Here is a 19,992-nt window from a genome sequence, read left to right as displayed (position 1 = left end):
ACAACCCTCTGCATATGTGTGTCGAAGGAAGATGCTTGTCCTACTGCTGAGAAGAGGTGCCTGAGTGTCAGGTGCCCTTTTAGCAAGATGGTCATCGTCTCTTTCAGGATGCACTGCTTTCTTTCTCTCTTTTTATTCATTAAAGTTTATGCTGCATTATAGTTTGTTTCTCCTCATGTTGCTTCCCTTCTGGGATTTCCAGTCAAGCTATGCAGTGTGAAATGGGATGCTCAGGCAAAATCTGTCCAAGTGTATTTGGGATGCCTTGAAGGGAGAGACAGTGGGTGGGTAAGAGTCAGTGGTAGACCACCTTTGTGCATGGATGAGCTGCGTGCACTCAAGTAGGGTGAGCTGAATGCATTCAAGGGCTATGGTCACTGTAAGAGATATTGAGTGTGATATATTTTCTGGACATACAATGGCTGGCAAGGAGCTCTGTCAGGGTACATGGGAATCGCAAGTGAGGTTGGATCCTGGATTCCATATGAGTATGCAATACAATAACCAGCTGGAAGATGTTTCTATGCAGGCTAAGACCCACCTGCCCAACACTCTAACTGTATGTTACCACTCACAATATTCACCTGCCCTTCCCTCCTCCAAGCCTTTTGTGCAAATCTTAGTAGTGGAGAGAGTGCCAAAGGAGTTGAAGTGAAGTTTTTGGACAGGGCAATTGTAAACTCAGATGTGACGTCTCTTCTGGATGTTTCCACATTTGGGAAGGGTTTTATCATGGATGGGTAAAAGCTGCAGGAGGGGGCACTGTGCATATAGGACTCACCTAAAGAGATTACAGCGTTGTTACATGCTGGAAAGCATGTGGAGGGTGAGCAGGGTGAAGGAAAAGCATCTTTGCCCCACTTGGAGCAGTCTTGTGCTCAAAAGCACTGCTGAGTCCCCCTGTTTGTTACTGTGTCTGAAAGGAATGCACACTGCAGCAAATGTCCTGTGAATCATTGAAGTGTGAGGTTTTAAAGTTACCTGAAACGTCAACTAGTTTGACTCTCCTGCTAAAAGTTGGGACAGCTTCCACTAAATCCTACAGAAATCCCACACAGGTCCTTTGCACGATGTGCCTCGAGACATACAAACCAGCAATACCTTTGTCCTTTCAAGCATGTCCCAAGGTAGAAAGGCTGAGGCAGTGGTACCCCACCATCTCAATTCTCATTCCCTCCATCACATGCAGGGAAATCTTTGTGTTGCACTTCTGGTTGTTCTTTGGGTAGAGTAGGAGCCATCTGTTGTGCCATACGCCTCCAATTGCCCTTGCAAAGAGTCATGGGCCCTGTTCACTACTGAGCACTGTTGTGTCCTCTGTGAAATTCTGCCAAGTATTTGGTCATGTCCGGTTTGCAGCCATCTTCATAGCTAAAGTAGAAGTGGTGGCAAAGTTATGGGGTGGAAGAAGGACATCTTTATTGGCCATGAAATGCCTTGGTCCCCCATGGGTGTTCAGCTTTGCCTGCGGTCTCTATTTTTGAGGGGAATAGCCTTGGTCCTTAAGCACTGGTAGTCTGCTACTAAACACGGGAAGGATGAGTGAGAGAAGGAAGATGACAAAAGCGGAAGAACAACTTCTACTGAGGTCAAAGCCCATTCTCAATGAGAATGTCTAAACCCCATGACAGAGGTGCCCTGCCTAGAAAGGCATTGCCTAATACGGAGCGCATGAGCATAACGCGAGAACGAGTGGCTGGTGGAGCTGAACCTTATGTGTATGTCCAGGCTGAAGCCTCAAGGTTATGAGGAGATGGGCCACATATATGAGGAAATACTTTAAAGTGATGTCCTTCAGGGCAAGAGTCTTGCCTCACTTGTGAGGTAGAACATTCCTCATCATTGGCTGCATCATCTGCCTATGCTGACTTGTCATTTCCCCTGAAAAAGTTAGGGCTCTAATAGTGTCTGTTGAAAGGAGCCTGAGTGGCTGAATGGGCACGTCATGAACAGGGAAATGAAAAGGAAGTGTTGCAGGGAACATGAAGAACAGTTCCCATTTCTTTAATTGTGATGCTTTGCATGGAAGATGAGCTTCTTGGTAAACGCATTTCATGCTCAAAGCATGCTTCTGGGCCTGGGGTGTCCTGCACTAGTATAAAAGCCAGTGCAGCTGCAGGCTCCCTCATCCACTTCTCTTGCCTTCTCCTCCTTGGTGAACAAGGTGAGCTGCAATTGAATTTGCCTCACTCCTCTGTTTTGCTTAAACTCCTCTTTTACTTCTGATCTTGTTAAAAATTTTGCTGAGAGTCTTGGTCCTTTTCACACTCTTGACTTTGGACTCTTAGCCACCACTATGAGAGGTAGAGAACGGTCTTTGGTTTTCATTCCTGTTTTGGGTTCAGGGCTCTTATCCCTCTTCTTTCCTACTGAAGCTGTCCCTGCTCCCAAGCCTGTGCCTTTGCTCTGGCTGAGCAGGCTGTCAGGCTGCTCCTCACACGCTGCCTGTGCTTTCCCTGCTCTCTCTCCCAGGTCCACCTCCATCCCACAGCCATGTCCTGCTACGATCTGTGCCGTCCCTGTGGGCCAACCCCACTGGCCAACAGCTGCAACGAGCCCTGTGTCAGGCAGTGCCAGGACTCCCGTGTGGTGATCCAGCCCTCTCCCGTGGTGGTGACCCTGCCCGGACCCATCCTCAGCTCCTTCCCCCAGAACACCGCCGTGGGATCCTCCACCTCTGCTGCTGTTGGCAGCATCCTGAGTGAGGAGGGAGTGCCCATCAACTCTGGGGGCTTCAACCTCTCTGGCCTTGGTGGCCGCTACTGTGGCAGAAGGTACCTGCCCTGCTAAATCCAGGCTGGACATGTCCATTGAATGTGTGGACCAGGAAGCCCAAAGCCAGGTGCTGGACTGAGGACATTGCTGCTGGCCAGAGTTCCCAGATGGGTTGAGCATCCTTGTGTCCTCCTGCAAGGGAGGGAGACAAGCAAAGTGCCAGCCTGTGGTATCTGGAATCACAGCCATCTGATGTCTTCTTCTTCTTCTGCTTTCTTCTCCACACCATGAGTCCCTGTTGCCTCCTGCTGTCCTGTGCCATGAGTTCATCTTGAAGCAAATGGGGAACCTCTCTGTTCGTCACCCTCTCCTCACGTGTGTGGCAGGAATATGCATTTTCTGTTGCTGTGAAGAAGTTCTTGATTGTCGAGTGCCCTTGTAGCAGCCTGGACACCGTCCCTTCCAGGATGCGCTGCTTTGTTTCTCTCTTTAGACTAATTAAAATTTATGCTGCATTGTAGTTTCAGTCTCCTCATGTTCCTTCTGTCCCGAAATACCTATTTAATCTAGGTAGGGGAAAATGCGATTTCCTGAATGGGAATAAGATGCATGTTAAAGCCAGTTTTTGACCTCTCTTGTGCATGGAGGAGCTGAGTACTTTCAGGGGCTTCAGTCATTCTAAGAGATATGGTGTGGTTGATGGGAGTATGGTATCATCTGAACACACAAAGGTTTTTCAGAACTTCCCCAAGGAACATATGGCCAACAAGCAAGCTTGGAGGTGCCTCTAGTTTATGAGTCTAGCCATTAAGCCACTGGAAGATATTTCTAGGCAGGCCAACATGCACCTGTATAAGGCTCTGATTGTGTGCTATATCCCTTAGTTGATCCTTGCCCTTCCCTCCTCCAAGTACTTTTTCCAAGGCCTGGAACTGAAGGGAATCCAAAAGGAGTTGAAGGAATAGGTGTCAGCCAGGGCCACTGTGTAAGGGAAGATATGACCTCTCTACTATATATTGACACAATGGGGATGTGATCATTATGGTTGTGTAAAACGTTTAGGAGAGGAATGGTCACACAGGGGTAACTCTCTGAAAGAGATGGGCAGTGCTGGTGACATATACTGGACTCTCTGCAAAGGGATAGAAGAGAACAGGAAAATCACTGTTGTCCACACTGGATCATTTCTGTGGTCAAAACCTTAAGGTGTTGTCGAGACCTTCTATGTGTGTCACTGTGTCCTGAAAGGCAGTGGCTCACAAAAGAGATGTGCTGCAAATCCTTCCGAAACCCCTCCAGCTGCTGTGAAGGCTGTTCTTAGAGAGGTGCCAACCAGTGGTCTTTTTTTTCTCCAACCATGGCCAAACTGGGGAGATTAATGAAGTGTTACACCACCACCTCAATTCTCATTCCTTCCTTCACATACAGGCAATACTTTGTGCTGCTTTTCTGGTTATGCTTCAGGTAAAGTAGGAGGCACCTGCTGTGTCATGCTCCTCCAATTCTCCTTGCAAAGGTTCATAGGCCCTGCTTGCTACTGAGCAGGGTTGTGTGTCCTATGGAAATCCTGCCAACATGTGTGCATACCTGCCTGGTGTGCAGCCATCTGCGTGGCTAAAGCAGAAGCAGTGGCAAAGACATGGGCAAGAAGAAGGATGTGTATCGATTAGGCATGACATGCCTTGGTTCCCAGGGCGCATTCAGCTTTGCCTGTGGTCTCCAGTAAAGAATACTGGGAGGGGAAAAGCCCTAGTTCTTAAGCACTGGCAGTCTGCTGCTGTCATGGTTTAAGCCCAGCCGGTAACTCAGAACCACACAGCCACTTGCTCACTCCGCTCCATTCTTCCTTCCCTGGCTCCCGGAAGGATGGGGAGGAGTGTAGCTCCCAGGGGTTGAGGTAAGAGCAGTCCAGTAAGTAAGGTATAATAAAAAACCACTACTGCTACCACCAATTATAATAATGATAAGGGAAATAACAAGGGGAGAGAATACAATTGCTCACCACCTGCTGACCAATACCCAGCCTGACCCCAGCAGCGATCTGGGCCTTCCTAGTAGCTCTCCCCAGTTTATATACTGGCATGACATGCTGTGGTATGGAATATCCCTTTGACTAGTTCGGGTCAGGTGTCCTGTCTCTGCTTCCTCCTGGCTTCCCCTCCTCCCTAGCAGAGGATGAGACTGAGAAAGTCCTTGATCAAAGTAAACATTACTTTGTAAGAACTAAACACATCTGTATGTTATCAGCACTGTTCCCAGACTAAAGTAAAAAATGCAGCACTGCACCAGCTACTAAAAGGGAGAAAAATGACTGCTACTGCTGAACCCAGGAGAGCCGCTAAATGCAAGAGGGATGCGCAAGAAAAGGAAGATGGCAAATGAGGCAGAACAAATTCTGCTGAGATCAAATCTCAGTCTCAGAGAGTCTAAACCTCATAGCAGAGGTGCCCTGCCTAGAAAGGCGATGCCTAATACAGAGTGCATGAGCCTAACACAAGAACGAGTGGCTGACAGAGCCAACCCTTGTGTGTGCATGTCCAGGCTGAAGCCTCAAGGATATGAGGAGATGGGACACATGCATCAGAAGCTCTTTAAAGTGAGGCCCTGCAGGGCAAGAGTCTTGCTTCACATGGTGAGGTAAGAAAATCCTCATCGTTGGCTGCATCATCTGGCTGTGCTGATGCGTCAATTCCCCTGGAAACATTTTGGCCTCTAATAGTGTCAGTTGAAAGGAGCCTGTGTGGCTGAATGGGCACGTCATGAACAGGGAAATGAAAAGGAAACATTGCAGGAAGCATAAACAGTGTCCCCATTTATTTAATTGTGATGCTTTGCATGGAAGATGAGCTCTTTGCTAAACACATTTCATGCTCAAAGACTGGTTCTGTGCCTGGGGTGTCCTGCACCACTATAAAAGCCAGTCCAACTGCAGGTTCCCTCATCCACTTCTCTTGCCTTCTTCTTGGTGAACAAGGTGAGCTGCAACCAAATTTGCCTCTCTCTTGTTTTGCTTAAACTGTTTCCTTTCTGAGCTTGTTATATCTTTTTCTGAGAGTCTTGGTCCTTTGTCCTGCTCCTGACCTTAGACTCTTAGCCACCAATGTGAGAGGTGGAGAAACGTCTTTGGCTTTCATTCCTGTTTTGGATTCAGTTCCCTTATCTCTCTTCCTCCCTACTGAGGCTGTTCCTGCTCCCAAGCCTGTGCCTTTGCTCTGGGTGAGCAGGCTGTCAGGCTGCTTCTTACATGATCCCTGCGCTTTCCCTGCCCTCTCTCCCAGGTCCCAGGTCCACCTCCATCCCACAGCCATGTCCTGCTACGATCTGTGCCGTCCCTGTGGGCCAACCCCACTGGCCAACAGCTGCAACGAGCCCTGTGTCAGGCAGTGCCAGGACTCCAGGGTCATCATTGAACCATCTCCCGTGGTGGTGACCCTGCCCGGACCCATCCTCAGCTCCTTCCCCCAGAACACCGCCGTGGGATCCTCAGCATCTGCTGCTGTTGGCAGCATCCTGAGTGAGGAGGGAGTGCCCATCAACTCTGGGGGCTTCAGCCTCTCTGGCCTTGGTGGCCGTTACTGCGGCAGAAGGTGCCTGCCCTACTAAACCCAGGCTGGACATCCAGTAAGTGCATCGACCAGGAAAAAAAAAAGCCAGGTGCCGGACTGAGGACATTGCTGCTGGCCAGAGTTCCCAGATGGGTTGAGCAACTCCATTTCCTCCTGCAAGGGTGGGATAGAAGCAAGTTATCAGCATGTGCTGTCTGGAAATATGTCCAGCTGATGTCTTCTTCTTCTCCTGCTTTCTTCTCCACATCATGAGTACCTGTTGCCTCCTGCTGTCCTGTGCCATGGGTTCATCCTCAAGCAAGCAGAGAGTTCATCACCCTTTCCGCATGTGTGTGGAAGGAAAACACTTGTCCCATTGCTGTGAAGGGTGCCTGTCTGTCAGGCGGCCCAGTAGCATCCCGGGCAGTATTCCTTCCAGGATGCACTGCTTTGTTTCTCTCTTTAAACTCATTAAAGTTTATGCTGCATTGTAGCTTGAGTTTTTCTCGTGTTCCTTTCTTCCTGGGATGTCCAGCCAAGCTGGGCTGGGGAAAATGGGATATTCTAGAGGTGAAGAGAGTGAATGAGTGAGGTTCACTGTTTGATCTGTCTTGTGCTTGGAGGAGCTGAGTATACTTAAGGGTATGGTCACTTGAAGAGAGATGTGGTGATAGAGGGAGTGTGTTATAGTCTCAGCATGCAAAACTTGCCATGAGCTCTCCGAATGGACATGTGAGCACCATGCTAGCTTGGATACTGCCTCTAATAACCCAGTGGAAGACATTTCTATACAGGCTAACAGTCACCTGTCCAAAGCTCTGAATGTGAGCTTCTGCCCTCCTCCAAGTACTTCCTCCAAGCCCTGAACTGAAGGGAGTCTAAAAGTAATGTTAGCCACGGCATCTAAGAGGAGATGTAACCTCTCTGGATATTGGCACAATGGGGGTGGGTTCATCACTGTTGTGTAAAATTGTTTAGGGAGGAGAATGGTCACACAGGGGAAACACTCTGAAAGAGATGGGGAGCATCAGTGACATGCTCTGGAAACTCTGTGGAGGGCTACCAGGGAGCAGGAAAACCATCTTTGCCTCACTAAAGCAGTTCTGTGGTCAGAAGCATTAGTTGATATGGAGTCCTTCTGTGTGTGTCAATGTGTCCTGAGCAACAGTTGTTCTGAAGCAGATGTCTGCAAATCATCCCCAAACCCCACTCAGCTGCTGTGCAGACTGTACCCATAGAGGTGTCAAACAGTGATTCCTCTGTCCCTCCCATCACCCCCCAAGCTGGGAAGACTGACGGAATGGTACCCCACCATCTCAATTCTCAGTCCCTCCATTACAGGCAGGCAATACTTTGTGCTGCTGTTCTGGTAGAGTAGGAGGCATTTGTTGTGCTGTGACACTACGATTGCCCTTGCAAAGATTTATAGGCTCTGCTTGCTGGTGAGCACTGTTGGATGTCCTGTGGAAATCCTGCCAAGTATTTGGCCATGCCTGGTCTGCCGGCCATCTGCATAGTCAAAGTGGAAGTGTCAAAGACATGGGCAGTAAGAACACAGATTCAGAGAATCACAGAATTATAGAATTATTAATGTTGGAAGGAACCACTAGATCATCCAGTCCAACCCCTTTGCCAAGTTATGGCCACCTAGAGCGGGTTACACAGGAATGCTACTGGGCTGATTTGAAGTATCTCCAGAGAGGGAGACTTGATAACTCTCTTGGGCAGCCTGTTCCAGTGCTCCAATGAAGAAATTCTTCCTCTTTCTCAGGTGAAACTTGCGGTTTAGTTTATGGCCATTGACTCCTCATTCTGCTGCTGAGCATCATAAAAAGGAGGACATATGTTGATTACCAGCACGTACATTGGTCACTGGGGAGTATCCAGCTTTGTAAGTGGTCTCCAGCAAAGAGTGTTTGGAGGGGAATAGCCTTGGTTCTTAGGCACTGCTAGTCTGCTGTTAAAGGCAGGTGGGAATGAAGGAGAGAAGGAAGATGACAAAAGAGGAAGAACAACTTCTGCTGAGTTCAAATCTCAGTCTCAGAGAGTCTAAACCCCATAGCAGAGGTGCTCTGCCTAGAAAGGCAGTGTGTAATACAGAGTGTGTATGCATAGCACAAGAGCGAGTGGCTGATGGAGCCGACCCTTGTGTGTGCATGTCCAGGCTGAAGCCTCAGGGCTAAAGGAGATGGGCGACATACTTCAGGAACACTTTAAAGTGAGCCCCTGAGGGTAAGAGTCTGGCTTCACATGGTGAGGTAGGACACTCCTCATCACTGGCTGCATCATCTGCCTATGCTGACTTGTCATTTCCCCTTGAAACATTTTGGCCTCTAATAGTGTCTGTTGAAAGGAGCCTGTGTGGCTGAATGGGCATGTCACAAACTGGGAAACAAAAAGACAGCATAGCAATGAATATAAACAGTGTCCCCATTTCTTTAATTGTGATGCTTTGCATGGAAGATGAGCTTCTTGGTAAACACATTTCATGCTCAAAGACTGCCTCTGTGACTGGGCTGTCCTGCACCTGTATAAAAGCCAGTCCAACTGCAGGCTCCCTCATCCACTTCTCTTGCCTTCTCCTCCTTGGTAAGCAAGGTGAGATACAACTGCCTTTTTGCACTCTTTCTCCTTTCCTCCTCTGTCTTCTTGTATCACTGAGCTCCTTACTCTTTATGTCCTGAGTCTTGGATCCTTGCAACCACAATGGAAGGTGGGGGACGACTTTTTTCAGGGGATGTTTCAGGATTGGGTGTTTAGGATCTCTCTTCCTCCCTACTGAGATTGTCCCTGCTCTCCAGCCTGTGCTTTGCTCTGACTGTGTAGGCTGTCAGTATGTTCCCTGCCTGCTGACTGTGCTTCCCTGCCCTCTCTCCCAGGTCCACCTCCATCCCACAGCCATGTCCTGCTACGATCTGTGCCGTCCCTGTGGGCCAACCCCACTGGCCAACAGCTGCAACGAGCCCTGTGTCAGGCAGTGCCAGGACTCCAGGGTCATCATTGAACCATCTCCCGTGGTGGTGACCCTTCCCGGACCCATCCTCAGCTCCTTCCCCCAGAACACCGCCGTGGGATCCTCAGCATCTGCTGCTGTTGGCAGCATCCTGAGTGAGGCAGGAGTGCCCATCAACTCTGGGGGCTTCAGCCTCTCTGGCCTTGGTGGCCGCTACTGCGGCAGAAGGAGCCTGCCCTGCTAAACCCAGGTTGGATGTCCAGTGAGTGCATGGACCAGGAAGCCCAAAGTCAGGTGCCGGACTGAGGACGTTGCTGCTGGCCAGGATTCCCAGACAGGTTGATCACTGTTGCTCCCTCCTGCAAGGGAGATATGGAAGCAAGGTGCCAGCCTGTGCTGTCTGGAAACATGGCTAGTTGATATCTTCTTATCCTGCTTTCTTCTCCGCATCATGAGTCCCTGTTGCCTCCTGCTGTCCTGTGCCATGGGTTCATACTGAAGCAAGTGCAGAGGGTTCCTGCTCATCTCCTTCTCCCCATGGATGTGGGAGAAATTTGTCTTGATGCTGTGAAGGGTGTCTGACTGTCAGGTGCCCTTGTAGAAGCCTGGACGTTGTCTCTTCCAGGATGCACTGCTTTGTTTCTTTCTTTAAATACATTAAAGTTTATGCTGCATTGTAGCTTGAGTCTCCTTGTGTTTCTTCCCTCCTGCGATGCCCAGCCAAGCTTGGCAGGCAAAAATGGAATGCTATACAGGGGAAAGGTGTGGGTGAAGGTATGTGGTGGTTTCCATCTTTCTTGGGAGATTGGGAGGGGGTGTTCTACTGAAGTTGTCACTTGGATGACATAGTTGCATCCAACACTGCCTTTCCAAAGTCACAAAGTTTTGTCCTGAACAAAAGACTTGTGTTTTGCATCAAACCCCTTCAATTCCTTCCATGGCCAGTAGATGTGCGTGTCATGTTCAGATGTCAAATAAACAGTAACCCACCACTTCTGCCCCCAGACCATGCTCCTCAGTCCCCTTTCTGAAGTACATAGCAATGTTAGACCTGCAGAGTTACTGATTGGGAGTGTACATGACTTGTTGTCCACGAAGCTGTAGTGAAGTCCTTCTCGGTCTCTTGTATACCAGCAGATGAAATGAAGAAATCCTCCAGGGTGCAGCCATTGTGTCCTTTTCCCATTCTCTCCTGAACTGCAAGTCCACTGGGATCAGGGAGGGATATCTCCTTGCCCATGCATGGAGCTGGCATGTAGGTGGTCTGGCCTACTCCTCTGAGATATAATAGTTGCTACTGCAACAGGTGATCTAGAGGATGACAAGCTGCCTGTCCGTTCCTGCCTCATCCTCTAGTCTTCCACAGTTGATGTTTTTCCCTTTGGTCTCCAGTATTGCTTCAGGCAGTTATGTGCACATTTTGTGCTGTGCCCTACGTAGTGGGAACACCTACAGTGTCTTTCCCCATAACTAAAGCCCTATTTTCTCCATATGAAAGCTGCTGGGCATTAAATGTGGGGATATGAAGGTCTGGCAGGAGACCCTACCCATGGATTTTCTGGGGCAGGGGTAGGATTGAAAGGATGCTTAGAAGAAAGGACAGATATTGCACATACACAATGAATGTAAACTTGCTCTCTTGAATGAAAAGTCCCTCTCCCCACACTGTGGTCATAGATGGAGCTGGTGTGCTGTGTCCCAGGTGCAGAAAAGATTTCCTCTTCTTGCACATCAATGGCCTGAGTGCAAGAACTCCCAGGCCAATGGCTGTGATGAGCCTCACCTGGGATCTCTCAGTCCTCTCACTCCCCTTTAACCCACTTCTCTATTTAAGTTCTGTGCTGAGCCTTTGCCCTTTTCTTCAGCTTAGCAGTAGGAGTGTGAGCTTCCTGTTCTTTAGTACATTTGTGTATGCCTGACTCCCTTGATCCAGACAGTCATTAGTGGATGGCATGCCCAGTCTGTGCTTAGTTCTGTCTGGTTCTTATGGCCCTTGTCAGCAATTGATGAGCTTTTTGGCCCAGGTTAGCATCCAGGGATCTACTCCTAATGTGTGGAGTGACTGTGCTGCCTTATGTCAGTCCTGCATCACCATGAGCTTGATGGTTGACCTGGACTCTGGGCTGCACCTGTCTACAGTCTGTGAATTTTCCTTGCTCAGGTACTGTGCAATAGAATCATACATCTGTGTCATGTTTCATGTAATAATTTTGTCCTCTGATATTGTCACTTGAAAGGAGGCTTGTTGCTGAATGGGTACGTCACAAACAGGGAAATGAAAAGGCAGCATTGCAGGGAATGTAAGCACTGTCCTCATTTCTTTAATTGTGGTGCTTTGCATGCAAGATGAGCTTGTTGGTAAACACTTTACATGAGCAAAGGGTGTCTCTGGGCCTGGGGCAGTCTGGACCAGTATAAAAGTCAGTCCCAGAGCAGGCTCCCTCATCTACTTCTCTTGCCTTCTCCTCCTTGGTGAGCAAGGTGAGCTGCAAGTGTCTTTGCCTTCTATCTTGTTTTCCTCTTTTTCATTTGGCCTCAACTTTGCCATAGCCTTTTGGTAGCTTTTGCTGGCAGCCTTTCTCCTTGATCCTGTTCTCTCTGTTTCTTCCTCTTGTTCTCCACTTGGGAGAGGTGGAAGAAGGTCTTACACTTTTCCTGTGCCTCCTTGGGAACTTCAGCTACAGAGGCTCTCTTCCTCCCTACTGAGGATCTTTGACACCCTACACAGGCTGTCCCTTCTCCCCAGCCTGTGCCTTTGCTCTGGCTGAGCAGGCTTTCCCTCACACACTGCCTGTGCTTTCCCTGCCCTCTCTCCCAGGTCCACCTCCATCCCACAGCCATGTCCTGCTACGATCTGTGCCGTCCCTGTGGGCCAACCCCACTGGCCAACAGCTGCAACGAGCCCTGTGTCAGGCAGTGCCAGGACTCCCGTGTGGTGATCCAGCCCTCTCCCGTGGTGGTGACCCTGCCCGGACCCATCCTCAGCTCCTTCCCCCAGAACACCGCCGTGGGATCCTCAGCATCTGCTGCTGTTGGCAGCATCCTGAGTGAGGAGGGAGTGCCCATCAACTCTGGGGGCTTCAGCCTCTCTGGCCTTGGTGGTCGCTACTGCGGCAGAAGGAGCTTGCCCTGCTAAACCCAGGCTGGACGTCCATCAACCAGGAAGCCCAAAACCAGGTGTCAGACTGAGGCTGGAGCTGCTGGCCAGGGTTGCCAGATGAGTTCAGTGCTCCTCTCCCTCCCTGAAAAAGAGAGAGAGAAGCAAGGTGCTTTCTGGGCACTTGGCCAACATGTCTTGTTCTTGAAATTCCTGCTCTTGATGACTTTCCATGCCTCTGTGATTTTGAATTTCACGTTGTCTTGGTATAACGCTGTACTTTAAAATGATGAACGGAGGGTTTTTATTCAGGACTTGAGGAAAAGTGAAATGTCTCTTGCTGTCTTTCACTTGCAATGGGTTAAAAGTTTTTTTCTCTTTTATAAATATATATCTTTTGTTTGCTGAATGCTGCTTGACTTTACATGATTAAACTTGTTTTGCATCTGAATATATGTTTCATTATGGTTTAATTCTCCTTTTTTCATCTTCTTGGGGCCGAATATGTCCTGTGGCAAATCTCTGCAGAGTATCTTCTCAGTGGAAAATGTGAATTGAATAGTCACCACAATCAACATGATAAAAAGAATTTCATTGTTTAGACTCCTGCGAAACACTGAACCTTTTTACCTATGTATTTCTCTTGCTATTTTTTTCCCCATTTTTTTTCCCACCTCTGTGCTTAACAGTACAATTGTCCTCTTTTAGTTTGGGAACTTTCTGATCTTATCACTTATTTGGCATCTGTAAAACTCCCAGAATATGAAACTCCCTAATTCAGAAGCAGTATTTGGGTATCTGATTTTGATTAGATTGAATACTACCAGCCTCTGAAGCTTCAACCATGACATTCTTTGAGTGATTTTGACTCAGGGCTTCAAAGGGGAAGCGCATATTCAAATCTCAGCAGAATCATAAAACTATGTTGATGATGGGCTTTGATATCTTCTCTTTCAAATATTAAGCACAGTCCATGAAATATTTTTGCTTAGCTAATCCACACAAAAACTCTCATAATTTAGAGGAAAACTGAGTGAAGAAGTAGATAAATAGCCATAGGTATTTCCTGTAAGATTAAAATCAAATTGCTCCTGTTACCACCTAGGGTTTTTCTCAAAGATCTTAAAGCTCACAACATTGTGTGCAGCTAAGAGACATCAATGACAAATAAAGAATAGCTTGTCTGTAGGCACATAAGCTTCTGAGAAATTTGTCCAAGTTCTTTATTGTATCAATGCCTTTGTTCTACTGCTGGTGCTGTGCAGGTTCTAACAGAACATAGGACAGGAAAGCAACATGAGAGAGTTGTGTAATTTTGATGACTGTCCACTTCATTCAGGGCTTTCTCCTTTAAAGCCTACTAATATCTATTTCAAAAGTGAAATGTTGTAGCGCTGATAGAGATAGTGAAGTAACCAGGGGGAAGACAACTGGAATTCAGGTTCACTGCTAGAACCAGCCCAAATGTTCACATGCCAGGAGGAAAAGATAGTTTTATATTTTTCCAAATGTTTTAAGCTTATAAGCCCTTTTTGCTTAAGAATTACTTACTTGCAAAGTTACTAAATTAAAGGGGGCTGGGGGGGGGGGGGGAAGAATGGTTTAGAGATAGTATGGGATATGTTTACTTTTAGGCTGTGGCTTGAGGCAGCAAAAGCAAGCTATGAAAGATGGGAAATCAGTAGGTCCTAGACTGAATGGAGTCTCTGCTTAAAATTTGGTTTCTTTGACTGTGCTTTCTATAGAAATAATTGAAGGGACTGGAGTGCATCCACAAGTATTTGGTGCCCCGTTGACAGAACTGGTGTGACTGAAGTAATTATTCACACGAATCTCTGAGTAATCACTCTGATGTACATCAAAGAATGGCTTCATTCTTGGTGACAGAAAGGCGTCTTTCTATGATGCAAATGGACCTGTAGCATAGAAAGTACAGAAATGAATTTCAGGAGAATAAAGTGTCCAGTTGTTAAGTGGCCTTTACCCAAGAACAGCATGTCCTGAAAGGTACATACATGCTGCTGATGAATGAAAAAGCTTGGAGAACTAGTCTCTGCCATAAGCCCCTTTCTGTTTGCTGATTTAAAAGAACAAAGAAACCAATGTCCTGGAATTGGCCATCTTCAGACAGCATGATGTCATGGATGCTCAACAAGGAGGTTCAAACCCTGCAGCTTGTCCAGGAGAAATTGAAAAGTAAAGTTAAAAAACATTTAGTGTATATTTATATTCCACTTACGTAACAGAATTCCAGCAGTTTGCAGTGTAATTACTGTTGTACTTCAGTCTGTAGCAAGGGAAAAAGTTCAGTGGCAATCAAGTCCTTATGTGTTGTGTTGGTTTTTTTTCCCCTATGTGGGGGATGATATCTCAAAGTATTTTAAAATTTGTATTTGTCCTCAAGGTGACTTGCGCAGTGCTATTCATACATATGGTCTGAGATGGTACAGAATGAAGATATATGTTCTTTTCTTAAAAGAACAGATAAATCAGGTCTACATGTCCCCATGTGTTATTAGCTGTCTCAGACTGTGTTATTGAAGTGTAATAGGGTGATACTATCTAAATTTGATATAGTATAATAGAATTTCACACAGGGCTTTGATGCTTTCTCACTGCATTCAGTGACATTTCAGGTGTGCATATGTTTGTGCTTTTTTATGCCTTCAGAAAACACCAAAGTTCAGTCTGGACTGTTCTTACGCTTGGCTAGAGTTGGAGCTTTGTAAACACTGGTGGCGACAAGAATTTCTTAAGGATACACACTCATATTCTTAATAAAAGAGCAGCTTTGAATGATGAATTATGCATGGTATAAATTCTTCTCAATATTTTTGCTTATGACTAAGGTGAAACATATACTGAAGCATAGAGTTTGTTGTGCCTGAAAGGTGGCACTGGAATAAATTTGCTCCATAATACCAGAAGATGAGAGATACTTGTGTGATGGAATATATATGTCAGAAGGTAAGGAAATAAAAACAAAGTAATAAATAGTAAGGAAAAGACATTTAATCAGTTGGAAGCCCTTTGCATTCAGGACATACTCGTTGGTAAATAATTTCATGCGCAAAGGATGTCTGTGCTCCTGAGGCCATTCGATATGCAGTATAAAAGCAAACTCAACTCAAGGTCCTTACTACCACTTCTCTTACATTTTCCTCTTTTGTGAACAAGGTTAGTTCTACTTCTTTCTATTTGCTGAATTCTTACCTTCATAACAATTTGTTTGCTGTTCTTTTTTCACCACAGTATTCTGCTAGCTGCTGGTTTGGTTCAGGGGAAGACTTTTTCTCTTTAAAGCATTGGGGTTTGCTGTTGGAAATGCAGGTATTTCTGCCAACTTGGCCATATAGATCCTTGAAAAGGTGATATAAGTTTATTCAAATATGGGCTTTCAGATGTGCTAAGTGGTTTACCAAATTCTAATAATAGTAATATTAATAAAGATGAACAAACTGAATGGGTAATATACCGGTGCAAGGGGGGTTGGAACAAGGTGATCTTTAAAGGTCCCTTCCAACTCAAACCATTATATGATTACAGAGATCTCTGTGCTCAATCATCTTTCAAGTAGCAATGTGCTTTTTATATCTTTAAGGGTCTTATCCATCATCTGTAATGTGTGAATTTTCAACTGGGTTGATATGAAAACAACAGTATTTGTGAAGTGTGTGGGTTCATTTATCTTCAGAAATGTCATCCAAAAAAAATTCTTTTCTTTGCTGTTTATTCCATAGAAGCTTTTCACTGTTGCCTATTTTTATCGTGATGAGCTTACTACTGGGCACAGTGGGAAATAAGTGGGTAAGATGATACATATACTAAAAGAAAGAGCTGGTGAGCAGACAAACTAGGAAGGTTTAAAGCAGAGGTCTGTGGGTTATAAAATCAATTAGGTGGAACCACAAGTTTTTGAACTCTAAATACCACTTTCTAAATGAAGATAAAACGGAGCTGCATACTGATATTAGAAGGAATAGCCATAGTTCAGCAAGGATATTGACTCTAATCACATACCCTCAACCTTCTATTACAGTAATCAACATGGACTTCAGCCCGATAAACATATCAGAAAACTCTGCTTGGTGTCTTTTAGTACTCAAGTTTTGAAATTGTCTTATAGGAAGCAATGACATCTACTGCAAGTTTAGAGAACTGGTTTCAGGGACTGTGAGAACAAAGGAAAAAATAGCAAAAATGGAAGAGACCTCAGCACCCAACAAAGTGGGATAAACATAGGAAACAGCAACCTTTGTTCTTAGTGGTATGCTGGAACCAGACACAGTGGGTATTCAGAGAGTATTTTGTTCAGGGAATATTTTGTTCAAGGCCAGGTTGTTGTCGCCCAAGGCTCTGTCCCGTGTGAGGCATCCCTGCCCATGGCAGGGGTTTGGGACTAAATGATATTAAATTCCTTTCCAACCCTCCCCATTCTATGATTCTAAATCCTGGCTTTCTCATAGGATTGAGATCCTGTCCACTGTGGACTAGCTGTCTGGGAAAGATTTCCTAAGACATCAGCTTCAAGCATCCTTAACGATATTGAAATTCATACCTCTTTGTAGGCAAAGTTGGAACCTGGAAAATTATTCATTTCATTTTCCATCTGTCTGCTGAACTCTATCCACAAGTACATTTGTAGCTAGGTATTACTCATAATTACTACTACTACAATCCTCTGAATACCTGGAGCTGGATGTCAGTAGTGCATTTCCAGACATACAGCCAATCAAAATACTAAAAGTAATGATACAGGTACGTGTCCTTTTGTTCTGCCTCCAGCTATTCCATTGAATCACCAATAACTGAGAGTGAATTACTTCATCCTCCATCTTCATGTAGCACATTTAAGAATTTTCTTTCTTTCTCAACTCACGCCCCATTCAGTTTCCCCCCCCAAAAAAAGATCCTTTGAAAGCTCCTATTGTCCTGAGCTGAGTAAATGTAAATGTAGTATGATTCCTATATTGCATTCACTTCTGATCCTGTATTTCAGAATTGCGTCCATCCTACAGACATGTCCTGCTATGAACGGTGCCCCCCCACCTCCTGTGGCCCAACCCCATTGGCAAATAGCTGCAATGAGCCCTGTGTCAGGCAGTGCCAGGACTCAACAGTGGTGATCCAGCCCTCTCCTGTGGTGGTGACCCTGCCTGGACCCATCCTCAGCTCTTTCCCCCAGAACACCACAGTGGGATCCTCAGCATCTGCAGCCATTGGGAGTGCTCTCAGTGCTGAGGGAGTACCCATCTCCTCTGGGAGCTCCTTGGGATTAGGGAGCTTTGGCTGTCCAGGCCTGGGCAGTGGGTACAGCCGGCCCTACCGTCGCTACAACACCTACCGCAGTGGCTTCTACGGGCCATGCTAAAGCATGAGGAGCAAGCAGGAAGAAATGACCAGGAACGCTGAAGCACAACTCAACACAGGACTGAGCTCATGGCCATGGTTTTCAGATGCAGTGTTAGACGCCCACAGCCTGAAGTTTATGGAGCTGTGGGAGCTAGTAATTCCCTAAAATGAGGGCCCTCCTCTTGTTGTACTATTTTATATTTCTAATCAAGTATGCAGTTCTGCTGCACAACTCTGTAATTGGTGCTGCCTGGTGTAAAACTTACAATTTAGACAGTAGATGGGACTTAATTGTCAAGGTGTAATGCTACACTAAGAGCTCTGTCCACAGAATAAATCATCATGAGATGTGCCATTCTTCCCATGCTGAAATCTATTGCTTTGCAGTATTTCAATTCACTCTTTAGTATTATTAAAGTTATACTTTTATCACATCTCTGATCTTCTGTTATATTTTGCTTCCTCACCTACCTTCTTTTGAGACTTTTTCTGGGTGAAATTCTTCACTGCTTAGATCATCACTGCCCAGAGACATGATATGAATAATACTGGGGCCACTAATAAGAGAAGAACATATGTTTAGAGCTCCAGATCAAGAAAATGTTTAATTTAGCAGCTGAATTGCTTATTGATTCCACACTGACTCATCATATTACTTGGCTTTCTGCATCTCTGCCAAGAAATTATTCTCAAGCCTGGAAGCGTTCTATGATCTAGCACAATGCCAGGGTATCTAACCCAGCATATAATGATGTTTGTTTCAAGGAATCTTGTGATTCACACTCTCAATTACTCTTATGTGGAGCTGCAGGGTACAAAGAAAGATTTACATTCTTTTACCACCAAATCACTGTTTGAATGCTTGGATTTGTGAAGTAAAACATGAAAACATTACTTCTGCTGAAGTAAAACAGCAGAATTCTCAAAGAAGGGATACACATAGCATCTTCAACAACAGTATTTGATGTATTTACTTGCTATTTACTGCATAAGTACTGTGTCTTTTAGGGCTTCTGATAAGAGCTAAGTTGTCTTTACTGTCCTGACTGCAGCCCTACAGAGTTCCAACATGAGTCAAGGAATGAAGCATGCCAACACAAAATAAATATAGCACATGCAGGCATTAAAACCTTTAGAAATCCTCACAAGTAAATTGTCTTTGTTAAAGGACAGAGCTGAAATTTAAACAAAACTTGCAACAGTTACTGAAGCTACTAAACCAGTAAGTTTGGGGGGGGAAATAGAAGAGATCCTCATGTAGGCACTGAAATAAGTCCAGTCATAAAATTTGTTGCAGCTCGTACATTGTCACCAGTAGTTAAATTGTCCCCAGGAGTTAAATTGCTTATGGTTTATGTACCAGTCTAGCCTCATCCTGGCTTTTAATGAAAAGTCTTCCTCAAAGCTTCTTTCATCTCAGAGATCTGATGATCATTTGAATGCCTTGTTCTACTACACTCAGGCCTCTGAAGTCAACATCAAGATGCTACAAATTTCAATTCATGTAAGTAATTTGTCAGCTCTTTGGCAATTTGGTAGTTCACCAGACTGACAAGGAGCTCTCTGTTATTACACAAAGGGTTGTAATTGGGTGTGTGGAATGTGAAATTCCATCACTGATTCGTAAGCGAGAAGTATCCTTGTTCAACAGCCTTAATCCCAAAAAGCAAGATCCAAAGGCTCTCGATCTTTTGGGTGAAATCTAAACTGAACTAGCATAATATCAGTGAAAACATTTGCAGGCTGTTAATGTTTCTAAAATATTATATACCCTCCAAGAAACACTGCTTATGTCCCTAGAGGTGAGAAGGAGGAAAAATTGGCATTTTACAGATGAAAGGGGAAAGAATTCTCCAGGTAAGTGATACTTTTCACCTTTATATAGGATGAGGAGCTATGAGGAAATAATTTTTTAAGAAGACTCCAGGTAGCATTGGATAGTAGAGATTTTGAGGAAAGGGAAGGAAAAGACTCTTAAATAGAAAAGCTCATAGCAGCCTTCCAGTATCTGATGGGGGCGTATAAGAAGGGGACTCTTCATTAGGGACTTCATCTGGGGAGGGACTCTTCATTAGGGACTGCAGTGATAGGACAAGGGGTAATGGCTTAAAACTTAAACAGGGAAAGTTTAGATTGGATATAAAGAGGAAGTTTTTTTACTCTCAGAGTGGTGAGGCACTGGAATGGGTTGCCCAAGGATGTTGTGAATGCTCAATCCCTGGCAGTGTTCAAGGCCAGGCTGGACAGAGCCTTGGGGTACATGGTTTAGTGTGAGGAGCCCCTGCCCATGGCAGGGGGCTTGGAACTGGATGATCTTAAGGTCCTTTCCA

The 19,992-nt window shown here is 45.7% G+C and overlaps 3 protein-coding genes and 2 pseudogenes across 3 annotated transcripts; all 5 read left to right on the top strand.

Annotated features, from left to right (window-relative positions):
• Positions 1 to 2,054: 2,054 nt before the first annotated feature.
• LOC130606664 (feather beta keratin-like) lies at positions 2,055 to 2,790 on the top strand (annotated as a pseudogene).
• Positions 2,791 to 6,021: 3,231 nt separating this feature from the next.
• On the top strand, positions 6,022 to 6,318 carry LOC130606733 (feather beta keratin-like). The gene has a single exon (XM_057423255.1). It carries the CDS (start codon positions 6,022 to 6,024, stop codon positions 6,316 to 6,318), a length of 297 nt encoding a protein of 98 aa, XP_057279238.1.
• Positions 6,319 to 9,160: 2,842 nt separating this feature from the next.
• Positions 9,161 to 9,457, top strand: LOC130606732 (feather beta keratin-like). The gene has a single exon (XM_057423254.1). It carries the CDS (start codon positions 9,161 to 9,163, stop codon positions 9,455 to 9,457), a length of 297 nt encoding a protein of 98 aa, XP_057279237.1.
• Positions 9,458 to 11,584: 2,127 nt separating this feature from the next.
• LOC130606701 (feather beta keratin-like) lies at positions 11,585 to 12,661 on the top strand (annotated as a pseudogene).
• Positions 12,662 to 17,324: 4,663 nt separating this feature from the next.
• LOC130606720 (feather keratin 4-like) lies at positions 17,325 to 17,794 on the top strand. The gene has a single exon (XM_057423239.1). It carries the CDS (start codon positions 17,331 to 17,333, stop codon positions 17,679 to 17,681), a length of 351 nt encoding a protein of 116 aa, XP_057279222.1. The 5' UTR covers positions 17,325 to 17,330; the 3' UTR covers positions 17,682 to 17,794.
• The last annotated feature ends 2,198 nt before the right edge of the window (positions 17,795 to 19,992 follow it).

The sequence above is a fragment of the Pezoporus wallicus genome, unplaced genomic scaffold (genome assembly GCF_028554395.1).
Source record: "Pezoporus wallicus isolate ANWC-B61680 ecotype Strahan unplaced genomic scaffold, APGP_CSIRO_Pwel_v1 scaffold_8441, whole genome shotgun sequence".
In the NCBI taxonomy this organism is placed as follows: domain Eukaryota; kingdom Metazoa; phylum Chordata; class Aves; order Psittaciformes; family Psittacidae; genus Pezoporus; species Pezoporus wallicus.
Note: the sequence above shows the minus strand (reverse complement) of the source record. Positions and strands in the feature narration are given on the sequence as shown.